Source organism: Taudactylus pleione, unplaced genomic scaffold (assembly GCF_031769625.1).
Source record: "Taudactylus pleione unplaced genomic scaffold, aTauple2 ptg000147l, whole genome shotgun sequence".
Lineage (NCBI taxonomy): Eukaryota > Metazoa > Chordata > Amphibia > Anura > Myobatrachidae > Taudactylus > Taudactylus pleione.
This window is the reverse complement of record NW_028284549.1, coordinates 1,293,026-1,307,996: the sequence shown is the minus strand read 5'-3', so window position 1 is coordinate 1,307,996 and position 14,971 is coordinate 1,293,026. Positions and strand designations below refer to the sequence as shown.

The 14,971-nt window shown below is 50.4% G+C and overlaps 1 protein-coding gene across 3 annotated transcripts in view; it reads right to left on the bottom strand.

Moving 5' to 3' along the window:
• Positions 1 to 14,971, bottom strand: part of ERBB4 (erb-b2 receptor tyrosine kinase 4) — a 1,059,049-nt gene that overhangs the window by 158,307 nt on the left and 885,771 nt on the right. For all 3 annotated transcript variants that reach the window (XM_088474081.1, XM_088474078.1, XM_088474079.1), the window contains one exon: positions 4,782 to 4,880. In XM_088474081.1, the coding sequence (XP_088330207.1) occupies positions 4,782 to 4,880 (99 nt within the window). The remainder of the gene's footprint in view (positions 1 to 4,781; positions 4,881 to 14,971) is intronic.

Genomic DNA, 14,971 nt, shown 5'->3' with positions numbered 1-14,971 from the left:
GTACCTCCCACCTACACCAGCCAGCCTTCCCTGCCCTGTACCTCCCACCTACTCCAGCCAGCCTTCATTGCCCTGTACCTCCCACCTACACCAGCCAGCCTTCCCTGCCCTGTACCTCCCACCTACTCCAGCCAGCCTTCCCTGCCCTGTGCCTCCCACCTACTCCAGCCAGCCTTCCCTGCTCTGTGCCTCCCACCTACTCCAGCCAGCCTTCCCTGCCCTGTGCCTCCCACCTACTCCAGCCAGCCTTCCCTGCTCTGTGCCTCCCACCTACTCCAGCCAGCCTTCCCTGCCCTGTGCCTCCCACCTACTCCAGCCAGCTTTCCCTGCCCTGTGCCTCTCACCTACTCCAGCCAGCCTTCCCTGCCCTGTGCCTCCCACCTACTCCAGCCAGCCTTCCCTGCCCTGTGCTTCCCACCTACTCCAGCCAACCTTCCCTGCCCTGTGCCTCCCACCTACTCCAGCCAGCCTTCCCTGCCCTGTGCCTTCCACCTACTCCAGCCAGCCTTCCCTGCCCTGTGCCTCCCACCTACTCCAGCCAGCCTTCCCTGCCCTGTGCCTCCCACCTACTCCAGCCAGCCTTCCCTGTGCCTTCCACTTACTCCAGCCAGCCTTCCCTGCCCTGTGCCTCCCACCTACTCCTGCCAGCCTTCCCTGCCCTGTGCCTCCCGCCTACTCCAGCCAGCCTTCCCTGCCCTGTGCCTCCCACCTACTCCAGCCAGCCTTCCCTGCCCTGTGCCTCCCACCTAGTGCAGCCAGCCTTCCCTGCCCGGTGTCTCCCACCTACTCCAGCCAGCCTTCCCTGCCCTGTGCCTCCCACCTACTCCAGCCAGCCTTCCCTGTGCCTCCCACCTACTGCAGCCAGCCTTCCCTGCCTGGTGTCTCCCACCTACTCCAGCCAGCCTTCCCTGCCCTGTGCCTCCCACCTAGTGCAGCCAGCCTTCCCTGCCCTGTGCCTCCCACCTACTCCAGCCAGCCTTCCCTGCCCTGTGCCCCCCCCCCCTATAAAGTTCATCCCCCCCAGGGGGCCCTGCCTATTTTATCAGTAACGGGACCCACAATTTCTGGCGAATGCCCTGGTTGAACCTGTAAGAATTTTAGAACTAATCTTTGCGCCAGTTCAAGAATTGCTATACTAACAGTTCCAGGGCCTCTAATCAGTAATTAGTATGCAACTGCACGCTTTACCTCAACTGCTTATGCAAACAGAGCATAATTAGGTTGATACCTCTAAATGACATTGTTTTATTCAGTTTTGTATGACCATTGTGTACTATACTTAACACATGTAAAGTTACTGTAACAAAGGCACCACACCTAATAAAAAGGCAAAAATAGTTTCCATTTTTCCTATTTTCCTCACATACACTCAGGTTCCAGAACAGGTTGTACAGAGTATGTACAGAGTACGTAGAGTATGTAGAGTATGTATATTTAAAATATTGCATCAAATGAACCAAAGTATACAGATGTGTCATCATACATAGGGCGTCTTTACGGCATACAACGAGACGCGCAGTGCGACTGAGACACTCTCAGAGGAGTAGCTTTCCATATTTTCTCTACATCCATATTATCATATTTTCTCTACATCCATATTATCATATTTTCTTTACATCCATATTATCCATGTTACCATATTTTCTTTACATCCCTATTATACATATTATACATATTACCATATTTTCTTTACATCCCTATTATCCATGTTACCATATTTTCTCTCTACATCTAGATTTTCCATATTACCATATTTTCTTTACATCCATATTATCCATGTTACCATATTTTCTTTACATCTTAGGCGCATCACAGAGGCAGTGAAAAGCTGATCAGTGGGCCTGATTCAGAGCCGGACGCTCTGAACGAGCGCCCACTCTGAATCAGGGCGTGTTTTGTTTTTTTTCAAAGCGGCCTTTTGGACGCTCGCATAGCTGTGGGTTACCACCAACAGCTTATGCGAGCGTCCATGATGATGGACGCACGCATCATCGGGCTTGCGACGAGACCCTGCGGTAGGGTCTCGGTGACCGCAAGCCCTGGACTGATTTTGGCTCTATCAGAGCCAAAATCACTCCCACTGACATCACTAGTGATGTCAGTGGGGCCGGACACAGACGGTAGGCGTTCCCATGGGAACGCCTCCGCCTGGGCAGCCACGCCCCCGGCACGCCCACCAAAAGGGGCGTGCTGTCACTCACCATCGACAGCACGCCCCCTGTGGTGCGAGACCCATAACGACGGCTACCCCTTCGTTATTCGGGTCTCGCGCATGCGCACGACGGAGCTCCCTCCGCCATGCGCATGCACACTAGGGCACCATCGAGGCGCTCGCGCGCGGGTCTGAATCAGGCCCTGTGTACTAGTGACGCTGGGCTGTGACTTTAGTCACACAGAAACTGGCATAACACACATACAAGTTGTAACGGAACGTGGCACGAGGAAAAGCTGCGGCTGCTCGCCACGGAGCCCTTTTTACAATAAGACACATTTTGAGCAGAAAGGATGCCGTGGTAAACGCAGGATTTCTAGAGGGGGTTTCCTAATGCTTGATGTTAGAGCGAGTGTGGCCAGTCCACGAAGAGGACATAATTAGCACTTATCCTGCTTTAATATGCATCATACAAAGTATATTGTTTTGCATAATTCCAGCATATACAGGACCAGCGATCACAGTACGCCATTCGATACGGCAGTAGGTCCATCCTGTCTGAGTCCGGGAGTCTGGGGGAGCAGCAGGAGAACCTAGCACTGTCCTGGTCATATATGTACATATTGGTCTCCTTATGTACTGGATAGTGTATTATTATACAGTATTAGTAATTAACCCTATTGATGGTCTATAGCAGTGCACCCCTAACAGTGCATGTTTTCCACATCTCCTAGTTGGTGCACAGGTGTATTTATTACTGGCTGACACGGAGATCCACAGGTGTTGCTAAACATTTCATTTGTGATACTGAGAACATGCAGCACTAGTAACATTGTATTATATTACTATTTTTATTGTGGTCATGGTGTTTGCTGGGGAGGGGGGTTTCCAGGCAGACGGAAACACCCCCTGCGTTTGCCTATGGGATGCTCGGCTATTTGGCGAGACTTAAGCCACAGTAGAAAAGGACACATCTGTACCCTTATACAGGTCTTGATTAAACAAACTCTGTCTCATTGAATGTACAGGATAGCACCACACCCCAAAGTGGTGATGACAATAAGGCATTTTACATAACGAGAAAGCTCTGCAGGACAACAAAAAATTAGGAAACGTCCTCTGGATGGGATGTAGTTCGTGGCCGTCGGTCTCTATGCCAACGCTGGAATCCCACAAGGGAGTTAACATAGGCGTCGAAATACCGACGCCCATCTTAATCCCGACGCCAGAATCCAGGAGGACGCGTGTCCGAACAAAGGTAAGCCAGGACACCCGTACTGTTAGCCGCGGGGAGGGTTAGGTTTACGTCAGTTAGCGGGGTTAGTATTAGGTTTTGGGGGGGAAAAGGGGGTAGGGTTAGGCAACTCTAGGGGGAAGGGTTAGGGTCAGGCACCACTGGGGGGGTTAGGTTTAGGCACGAAGGGGGGAGACTTAAGTTCAGGAACTAACGGGGAGGGTTATGGTTCGGGGTGGGGAGGGTTAGGGTTAGGTTACAAGAAGGGAGGGTTAGGGGGCGAAGGGTAAGTATACTTACCCGACCCCTGTCGGGATACCAACCATTGGGATGCCGCTGTCGGTATTGTGACAGGAGGCATCCCGAGAGCTGGCATTACATACCCATTCTCTTCAGGATGACCTTGTCTCCACCATATGTATCTACAGTAGGGAATCGGGATGATTTACCACCGGACCCCTGGCCGGCGGTTCAAATCCCGACAGTGGCATCCCGGCTAGGATGAAAATCCCGATCGTCCCCAGGTAGGTATTCACTAACCTAATTCGACCCCCTAACCCTAACCCTCCCTTAGAGGTGCCTAAACCTAACTCCCCCTTCCCCGCCGCCTAAACCTAAGTCCCCGGGGGGGGTGCCTAACCCTAAGTCCCCCCCCGGAGGTGCCTAACCCTCCCTCCCCCTAGCCTAACCCTAACCTCCTGGGGGAGTGCCTAACCCTAAGTCTCTCCCGGGAGCCCTAACCCTGCCTCCCCGGCGGCTGTCCGTGCTCGGCGCCCGGCATCAATTCGATCGGGATGCCGGGTGCCGGTAAAATGATAGGCGTCTAGATTTAGACGCCTGTCATTTAACCCTTGCGGGGATTAAGTAGTCGGGAAGCCGGCTGTCGGGATTAAGTCCGCCGGCTTCCCGACTGCATACCGTACAGTAGTTTTTAGATTTTGTGTGCAGCAAACTATTCTTTTAAGAATTGACCAACACAAGATTTTGTGGTAACCACATGAACAACACCCTAAGGGTATACTTACAAAAGTGTGAGTTTTTAGAAGTGGAGGTGTTGCCCATAGCAACCAATCAGATTCTACTTCGTTGCTATGGACAACATCTCCACTTCTAAAAACCTGACTTTAGTAAATATACCACCCACTATATATATTTCTTCTGTATAGTGATATCTGGCATAGAGGTATAATAAATAAATTTAATAGCTGACGGCAAAGCCATGCACAACGTCTCGCCAACTGTTCGCACATTAAGTGACTATTGTGTGCATCTTAAGATGGAAGAAAGCTCCAATAATATACAGTAAGCATGTGATTTATATTTATACAGCTGTCATACTAAATTCACAACCCGTACTCTGTACTGGCCACAGTGATAGTAAGCTGCATCACTTACATCCATGAATTCAGCGTTGGCTTTGGGTCCTGTAGTCTCGTTCAGAATCTTAATGGCCACAGGGATCTTTACAGTCTCCCCCTCAGGTACCCAGATGCCCTAAAGAAAACAAAAGAGTGACACAGTTCACTTACTATATCTGTCACTGCTAGAGCAATCTGTAACACTGATTCCATGCTATATACTGCATGTAATGTAAGACAAGATTTAGGGGTCTCTTTACTAAGCAGTGTTAGGAAACAGAGTGAAAAGTGATAAGAAAGTGATAAGGTGCCAGCCAATCAGCTCCCAGCTGTGTTTGAAAAATTAAAGTTGGTAGCTGATTGGCTGGCACCTTATCACTTTCTTATCACTTTTCACTCTGTCTCCTAACACTGCTTAGTAAATAGACACCTTAAAACCATATACCAAGTGACATTGTAGGTGTATCTCTTGCAGGTGCCACTCCTGATTGGCTGATTGCCTCCTGACCCCTCCCACAGACAGTACAGTAATTATTAGTGTGCCTGCTGTATTATATGATGTCATGGCCGTCTATTCGCATTACTTACCTGTTATTTCTATTTGTACTTAAAAAATATAATTTTTTTAAAGAAGAGAACTACAGATGATTGCACATAATTATTAAAATGTATTAATAACACTGTTCAGCCCCTGATACCCTGATGTCTCTTGTGTATATGACACTTCATTACATCACTACATTGGCTACAAATAGGGTAATACCACATTCACATTTATTAAAAACATGAAGCTACATCTCTACACTATCTGAATGCTTTCTGTAGAGAATCCAGTGTCGAAGGGCCCACCGGGAGAAGGCAGAGGTAGAGGTCCATGGATAAAGGGTGTGGCCATACTCCAGAGGGGCGTGGCATAAGAGATAGACAGTAATTAGTTAGACAATGTCTAGATAAACACCATTGGGGAAAATTTACTAAGGGTCGAGTTTGTGTGAGTTTAGGCATTTTTTTCATCTTGCAAATTTACTAAAGACAAACTCGAGTGAGTATGGAAGTGAATTTTCTTTTTTCACTGTTAAAACTCATGTGAGATTGCAAACTCGAAAAAACTCACCATCGGCCAAATTAGGAAGTACTTTAGATGAAAGAGAAGCAACTCGCAAATTTACTAAGAATCGAGTTTCCAGTCTTGTTTGAGATTGTAGCAAACTCACTGTGAAATAGACGTTTTAAACACTCACCTCCAGATCTGCGAGTTTGGCTGAAACATACACAAATCATTGTGATTTGTGTATGTTTTTTTTTTTACTTGTTTAAGTAGGGTTAATTATTTAAAAAAAAATTATGTGACGTCTCCCCTTAAAAGACTAACCAGCCCTGGACTTGCCAGCCAGTCCTGGTTCGTAAAATTACAGTGAAACAAATGTGTAGGGTTCTATTGTAATTTAAGAACCAGCACCAGGCAGCAGGGACAGAGCTGGTTTTAAATATAGGGAGTAAAAAAATGGCGTGAGGTTCTCCCTATATTTAAAACCAGCTCCAGACTCTTTCTAGCGGGGGACTGATGCCATAGCCAGGGGTGCCCTTTCACCAGGCCCCCCAGCCGCAGCATCAGCCCTAACCGCTAGTCAGCCCAGGCCAGGGATCCCTGGGGAGTTGGGGACCCCTCCAATAAAGGGGTCCACCTCTCCAGGGCATCCCTGGCCTAGGCTGATAGCCTGGGGCTATCCCCGCCACCCCTGGGCGGTGGGTTGATAGTGTAGGTGTAGTGTTAAAATAATAATTAACAACATTGTCTTTACAGTAGAACTGCATGTCCCAGCAAGCCTCCCCCGTATGCTGGTACTTGGAGAACCACAAGTACCAGCATGCGGGGCATTAAGGGGCCACTGGTACCTATAGTTCACCTGTAAAGAAATGTGTAAAAAAACACAAGACACACACACCGTAAAAATAAAGTTTTATTACATACATACACTCACATACTCACTTTGTTCCAAATGTTCACGTCCCCTTCTCAACGTAAAGTATCCAATGGAAGTACCTGTAAAAAAAGAACCAATACTCACCTTTTGTCCCACGATGTTCTCTGCAGTAATCCTAATAGGGCCCCAGACACACTGTAACAAGACGCTACAGCATATTGTTACAGTAACGCTAATGATGGCTCCGGGTTTCAGCTGCATTAGTTACCGGGCCGCAAGCCAAACAGCGGCGGCTTAACATTAGCAGCCGCCATTGGTGGATCTAGGGGGGGGCACGCGGGCCCTGTAATTTCTGTCAGAGGGCTCTGAAAGGGCCCGCAGCGTTACTTACTAATAATGAGTCCGGCTGACTCATTACATCACACTGCGGCCGACCGCATGCTGTAACAAAGCAACAGCAGGAGGCGGGCCGGCCAGAGTAGACGAGGGGGGGTCCTCTCCTGTTTCCTTGCTACCCTCCTCTTAAGCTCCTCCCCTCTGACGCTGCTAATTGTCGGGGCCCCGACGTCACGATTTAGTGATCGACCCCGGCGTAGAAAGTAAGGTTCCTAGGGGCCCAGTGTTCCCAGCCCCAAACTGACCGCACTGGCCTCCGTCTGTGGCAAATTTTTAAAAAAAATTTAGAGCATTCAAACCCCCTCCCCCCCGGCGATTACTCGAGTCCAGTCACCTGGACCACACTGTGTGGTAATAGTAACAGGACGCGCCCGAGCCGGCCCTTTGCTTCTGTCCATGCCTCAGCATGCGCGGTCACCCAGGAGCAGGAGGAGGCGAGCGTGAGAATAACCGGGCACAAGCAGCAAGATGCACTACTGCCCGCTCTGCACCTCAATTTGCAGCAGCACCACTGGCACTTAGGCGCTCTTCGTCCATGAGACAGAAGAAGTGGAAGAGAGCTCTGTGTGGTAAGTAACAGGGTATCTTTACTTTATGCTCTCTCTCTCTCACCCCCCTCCCAAAAGCAGAAGAAATAGAATTAATCCATTGTAAAGGCCCCCATACACGGTGCAATTGCACCGTGCGAGGCGATAGGGGATCCGCCGTCCGACATATTGGGCGGTCCGCGCACCCGGTGCGATCGGGTGGCCGACCGCCCAATATTTTGGCTCCCCCCTGTCTCACCCGCATAGCAATCCATGGGATCGCACATCGCATCCCCTGATCTCATGGTCCTGAAGACAGATCAGGGGGTGCGATGTACGACCCCACGGGAGCACGCTCGGCCCGATATCAGGGCCATACACGGTGCGATATAGCAGGAAAATTGCACCAATCTTTCGGATCGCCTGCTTTATCGCCCCATGTATGGCTGCAACTAAAGCCTATGGCTTTAGGCTGCAACTAATCACTTTGTTGTGGGTTGATTAAGATCCTAGAGGGGATTGAAATGTCACACAGTATGTGCTGTTTTTTACCTGCTATATTTATCTTACAATGGAATAAATATATTTCTACTCCTTCTGAAGGGCAGGGGAGTGTCTCTCTGATTTTACCTATTGGATATTATGTATATTGATACCTATGGATTAAGCACACATATTTTGAGTGCACCCCTGCTATTGGCCGAGTTGGGTATGGGATGCCAGCACTCGGATCCCGGCTGTTAGAATCTCGATGCCAGCATCCCGAAAGGACTAGCATACCGACACTTTTTGTTTGGAATGCAAACCCTCTCCCTCTCCTAACCATCCCTTCCCGGTGCCTAACCCTAACCTCCCCCTCCCCGCACCCTAAACTTAACCCTACCCTCCTAGTGCCTAACCCTGACCACTAAACCTAAGCCCCCGATACTTACCTTTGGCATGCCGGCGTTCGGTATTCTGGAGCCAGGATCCCAACTGCTGTCGGAATTCCGGCGCTGGAATACAGTCCGTCGGCCTGCCACGTGGAAGCATGCTGGCTACATCACCTGTTGGCCATATAGCCGTGAGGGCAATATAATTTAAATTTAAATATATATATATATATACACATATATATGTATATATATATTTTGGGGTCGAGATGGTATGGTGTTGCGTGCATGTTGGGGGGTTGAGGGGGCCCCCAGAGTTATCACTGTATAATTTCTGTTACAGGCCCTGGGACCTGGCCTGCCTTCCTAGTTTAAGCTAATGTCAGACATGCCGGTCCCGGTCTCCTCTGTCCCGCGTTGGGCCCGAGCTTTGCCCTTCTGTGTTGGATGTGTTATCTGCATGCACATGGATCGGTGTCTGGATAAAAGTTCAGTCCTTCACTCACAGCATACACTCTTAAGGTGGGTACACACCTGACAGATATATCTGCAGATGATGGTCGTTCATACACACTGAACGGCCATCATCTGCTTGTGCCCTTGGGTCAGGCGGCCGGTGGGCGGGTTTGGGGCGTGTCCCACCCCCCTCCTCGTGGTGGCCGATCAATTAATCGGCCAATGTATCTGTCAGTGTGTACCCACCATTACACACTCTGGGTCTCATTCAGACCCGGTCGCAAGTGCTGAGCGCTCGCAACTGGGTCGATGTTAAGGCCCTGTGCACGCGCAGCAGCCGCACTGCGAGTGCCCAAGCCCCGGAGCGAAAGAGAAACTCTCTCGCTCCAGAGCTCACTACAAAAGGGGCGGCTGTCGATGTTGATCGACAGCTCGCCCTGTTTTGTGGACGGGGCAGGGGGGTGGCTGCACTAATGGAACGAATGCCATTTTGTGGGCGGCCACTCTGACATCAGCAACCTTAGGGTCTCGTCGCAAGACCCGATGGTTGCAATGGTCTTGACCATCGCGACCATCACCCTGGTCGGTCGCTAAAGCTGTGGGTGGTAACCCACAGCTTAGCTAGCGACCAGGAGTCTGCACTTAAAAAATCAAGCGGCCGCCCTCATTCACAGAGAGCAATCGCTTCTTGCGACCGCCTCAGAATGAGGGCCTCTATCCCCTCCCCCCCCTCTCTCTCTCCCTCTCCCTCCCCCCCTCACTCTATGGTTATGGTTAATATTCCCGTTCTATGTCCATGTAGATAGTAAAAGTGGTAGCTCACCTCTCCCCCTGCCGTCACGGGTCCCATGGTTGTGACGTAAGAGGTCCTTCTACCAACTTGGATCTAGCATAAACCCTCACTCCATCCTTCTCTCTATCTCCCTCCTACACTATTTCTCTCTCTTTCCTACTTTCCCTTTATGGCCCAGTGAACCCGTTTAACCCACTTAAATCCCTTCTTCAGAGACCTCAGATGGGTTGGGTAAGGTATCACGGCTGTTAGGATGCCGGCAGTCAGAATACTGACAGCAGCATCCCGACAGTCAGAATCCCAACCAGATAGGGTAAGTGTCCTAACCCTCTGTCACAGTGTGCTGGACACCGGCGTAACAGTCTGGAGTCCCCGGCGCTCGCTGCCAGTGTCTTTCTTCCCACTGGGCTGATGCGGCTGTGAGTGCAGGTGGCCGCGGTTCCCCCTAGGGGTGCACGCCGACCTGCAGGAAGATTTAAAGGGCCAAGTACACTCCACTAGTGACATCACAGGAGGCGCCAAATTCAGCCTTCTGGGTGCACTCCGGTGCCAGTGTATAGTCTCTCATATCATACAGCGGGCCATTTTGCCAGAGGAAGGTAAACAGGTGATAGCTGTAATACTAGTGTATGGGGACAGCGGGCCATTCCGCAAGAGGAAGGTAAGCAGGCGATATCTGTGATACTAGTGTATGGGGACAGCGGGCCATTCCGCAAGAGGAAGGTAAGCAGGAGATATCTGTGATACTAGTGTATGGGGACAGCGGGCCATTCCGCCAGAGGAAGGTAAGCAGGAGATATCTGTGATACTAGTGTATGGGGACAGCGGGCCATTCCGCCAGAGGAAGGTAAGCAGGAGATATCTGTGATACTAGTGTATGGGGACAGCGGGCCATTCCGCCAGAGGAAGGTAAGCAGGAGATATCTGTGATACCAGTGTATGGGGACAGCGGGCCATTCCGCAAGAGGAAGGTAAGCAGGAGATATCTGTGATACTAGTGTATGGGGACAGCGGGCCATTCCGGGAGAGGAAGGTAAGCAGGAGATATCTGTGATACTAGTGTATGGGGACAGCGGGCCATTCCAGAGAAATGTAAGTAGGAGGGACCGTATGTATATTAATAGCGTGGCCACGCTTAGAGTATTTATCATTGGTTACCTAGAGACAAAGCTATTTCTTACATTTTATACTTTGGAGCTGGGACGCCAGCATCATTTTACTATTATCTTTTATTACATATTTGTTTACTTATTGTGATTCCTATCTAGTTGACACTTATTTTCATCAGATTTGCCACTCAAAAATTTACTGGCATATCAATATATATTGTTATCTAGAGAAACAGTTACTTATATTGGATTGTGATCAGTTTTGATAATACATATGTATTTATTGGATATTAAATATAGATTTTATTAATCCAGTCTCCTATTCATTTCAATAGAGAGCAGAAAATATGATTAATTTATCTGTATAGATATTTAGTATCACTCTCCACCTTGCGCAGTAGCTACATGGTTTGTTGCTTTATGGGGACAGCGGGCCATTCCGCAAGAGGAAGGTAAGCAGGCGATATCTGTGATACTAGTGTATGGGGACAGCGGGCCATTCCGCAAGAGGAAGGTAAGCAGGAGATATCTGTGATACTAGTGTATGGGGACAGCGGGCCATTCCGCCAGAGGAAGGTAAGCAGGAGATATCTGTGATACTAGTGTATGGGGACAGCGGGCCATTCCGGGAGAGGAAGGTAAGCAGGAGATATCTGTGATACTAGTGTATGGGGACAGCGGGCCATTCCGGGAGAGGAAGGTAAGCAGGAGATATCTGTGATACTAGTGTATGGGGACAGCGGGCCATTCCGGGAGAGGAAGGTAAGTAGGAGATATCTGTGATGCTAGTGTATGGGGACAGTGGGCCATTCCGGGAGAGGAAGGTAAGTAGGAGATATCTGTGATTTCTACTTCAGGGTCCATAGGGTATCCACAGGATACCTTGGGGTATAGGCGATGGCGGCAGACATCCAGGCACCACAGAGTTAAATTTGCAGCCTCCCAGGATGCACTGGGTTCCCTCTCCTATACCCCGCCCCCGAGCCTCAGGCCACTCAGTTTTCGTCGGTGCCTGGCCGGACCAGTCGCAACGTACAGAGGGGGGTCTTTTTAAGGCCCCTGAATATTTCTTCGCAGCTGTGGCTGCACAACTAGAGTGCTCCAGCATAGGACAGTCAGTATTGACGTCCATGCTGTCACTCCTACACCCCACCGGTACCAGAACGCCGGTACCGATCCGGGGATGCTGGTAGGTAGCTGGGGTCACAGCTAGCGGTGATCCCGGCTACCTGGACTGTGGCCATATGCACGGGGAACAAGGTAAGCGGCGGGGTCCCGCGGTGGGCACCCGCCGGTAACACAGTCCTGTTTGGTCCCCAGGCAGGGGGCTTCCTGGGGACCGGCTGCGCGTGGGGCCAGGTACTGATCCTGCGCCTTCCACTAGACCACCAGGGACAGCGGGCCCAGCATGTGCGGTACAGCGCGGCGTCCCAGGGGTTAATAGCAGGCCAGGGGAGAACGCCTTCCCTGTCTCACAGCCGGCGTCTCCCCCGCTGCACAGTGCCATTCCACAGCGGTCTGAGCGGGCTGTGTCAGCGCTCCTAACCCCGGGCCCTGCCTTCTCTCTGCTCCTCGGTGGCCATTTTCTCACCACATGTGCTGGGGATGGCAAACGCTGCTGGAAGCTGTTACAGGTGCAATTGCGGTCCGGGTCCCCCGCATACCTCTCCTTCAATTAAGGTCAGTGTATGCAGCACTGTTTCCTACCAGGCTCTGGTCTGTGTAGTTGATCGCAGTGCTTGTAATGCAGGATGTTATCTTTGCATTGTATGTGACTTAAATGCTAGCGCTGTTTGCCTGTACTTTCATTTCTGACTGTCAGCCTTTTTCCTATCCCTGTTCTTCTTCTACAGCTCTTGCGGTGCGATGTTGCAGGGTGTTTATTACCTCACAGTAAAAGTGGTTTTTCTGTGTGGGAGGTCACATACGCTCCGTTCACATTCCTCATGTCTGAAAGTGAACGAAGATATCCACTTCCAGCTATAATGTACTGATATCATGTGCAGTTAGCGGAGGGATATGTAGACGCTGAGGGTTTATGGAGGGCATGTTGTATTATATATCACGCCCCATTTCTGTCACTGTGCCTGTACAAAAAAGGGGACCGCCCTCGGCTGGCTAAGATGCTTACAGCCTTTGTGGGCAACGCCCCCTGCGTTTCCCCATAGGGGTTATCGCAGCCTGTGGTGGTCTCATCACATGCAGGGGTCCCTGGACAGTTGATGGTACCCCAGTGTATCCTTTTTTTCACCCCCCCAGGTCTCGCAGGAGCCTATGTGGGTGAATTTATTGTCCAAATGGTATAGCACCTGATGGACGTTTTACAGGGGGAGTCACCATTTCGGCCTTCTAAATGGCCTTTCGGGTCTCAGACGGGTAAAGGGATGACGTCTGATGCCGGTGACATTATTGACTTTTTCAGACACGAGCCCCTTAGTGCAAAGGAGGCATAGTCTGGGTCTAAAGTCTATATACCTGGCCTTCTACGGGCAGTCCGTGCGGCTTTGGTTATTACATATCCCCCGTGGCTAAATCCAAATATGCCTTCTTTAAGGATAAGGGTGTTGCCACTGTAATTCCTCTATCTGGTCAGGTGGATCATTTAGAGGAGGCGTGGAAAATCTGGGTAAGCGGTTCCAGCCTCAAAAACGGTTGACCTTTTGCATACCCCTTTTGCGGATAATTACGTTTCCGAATGGGAGTTACCTTCACGGGTAGATTCTCATGTTACACATCTAGTGAGGAGTGCTACGTTGCCCATGCCCTCCAGGTCCTCTTTGAAGGAGGTTCCAGATTATAAGGTGCAAATATATCTAAAATCCAATATTCCCTTGCTGGAGGGGCGTCCAGGCCGGCTATGGCCGTGTGCTGGGGGGACAGAGCCATGGAGCGCTGAGTAGGTAACTGGATCTCTGCACACTGACTCTCCAGCAGAGCAGGTGGATAGTGGCAAGTTCTCAAGAGACTTTGCCACGTTCATAATGAGACGGTCTTACATATAGCCTACTCCTTTCCAGAATCTCCTCGGCAGCGGTAGCGGCTTGCCGCTCCCTGTGGTTGCGCTCTTGGAAAGTGGACGCAGATTCCATTTGGAATGCTTTGCCTTTTACGGGACAAGTAATGTTTGGCCCTCGTCTGAACGCAATTGTGGCCCCGCAGGCAGCAGCTACGTCTGCGTGTCTGCCATCGGCTACAGTCCCATCAGGGTCTGGGGCTTTGTCTTTTCGGCCCTATGAGGCATGGGTAAGTCTAAAATACAGCTTTCCAAGACAGTCAGTAGCCAGGAAATCTGCTCAGCCATAAGAACAGGCTTGGAGTACAAGACGTCCTACTCCCAAGTTGGACTATAAGCCTTCAGCCTCACGAGACGGGCCTCCTCTCGGGAGACCCCAGAGTTGGAGGCCGGCTTCTCCAGTTCGCCCAGTGCTGGTGTCTGACCACCACGGACACTGGGGTAAGAGAAGTATTTTCTTGAAGGTATGTCCTCTCCTCCCGGTAAAAGCCTCCCAGACGGTTTTTCGTTACAGGTCTTCTGTCAATTCAGGACAAGGCCCTGTAATTTTTGAGGGTATTACACTCCAGGCAGGAGTTATAGTACCTATTCCGTTGCCCCAAAGGGGAACGAGGTATTACTCCATCCTCTTTCTGGTACAGACACCCAATGGGTCTTACCAGGACATTCTCAACCTCGAATCCTTCAACAAATTCTTAAGGGTTCCTCGGTTCGGGAGGGGGACCCTGCATTCCATCATTCAATGGAGCCTGGGAAATTTGTGCTGTCGTTGGATGTATTCAGGGTGACTACCTGAATATCCCTCTTTTCTTAGCACACCAGTGTTTTCCTCAGGTTTGCAGTGGTCGATAAGCATTTCCAGTTTCTGGCATTGCCCCTTGGTCTGGCCTCCGCGTCTCACGGTTTACCAGGGTCATGGCAGTTATGGCAGCCCACCTGCGGATGCAGGGGGTCCGCTTGTTACCCTATCTGGGCGACCTCCTGTTGTTACCACGGTCCCCAGAGATACTTCAGTGCCATATGCAACGGACAATATCTGTGTTGCTTCGTTAGGGCTGACTGATAAACTAGAAATGGTCCTCTCTGATTCTTCACAGAGGATGATCCATATCCCAACATCGGAGGATCTTTGTGAT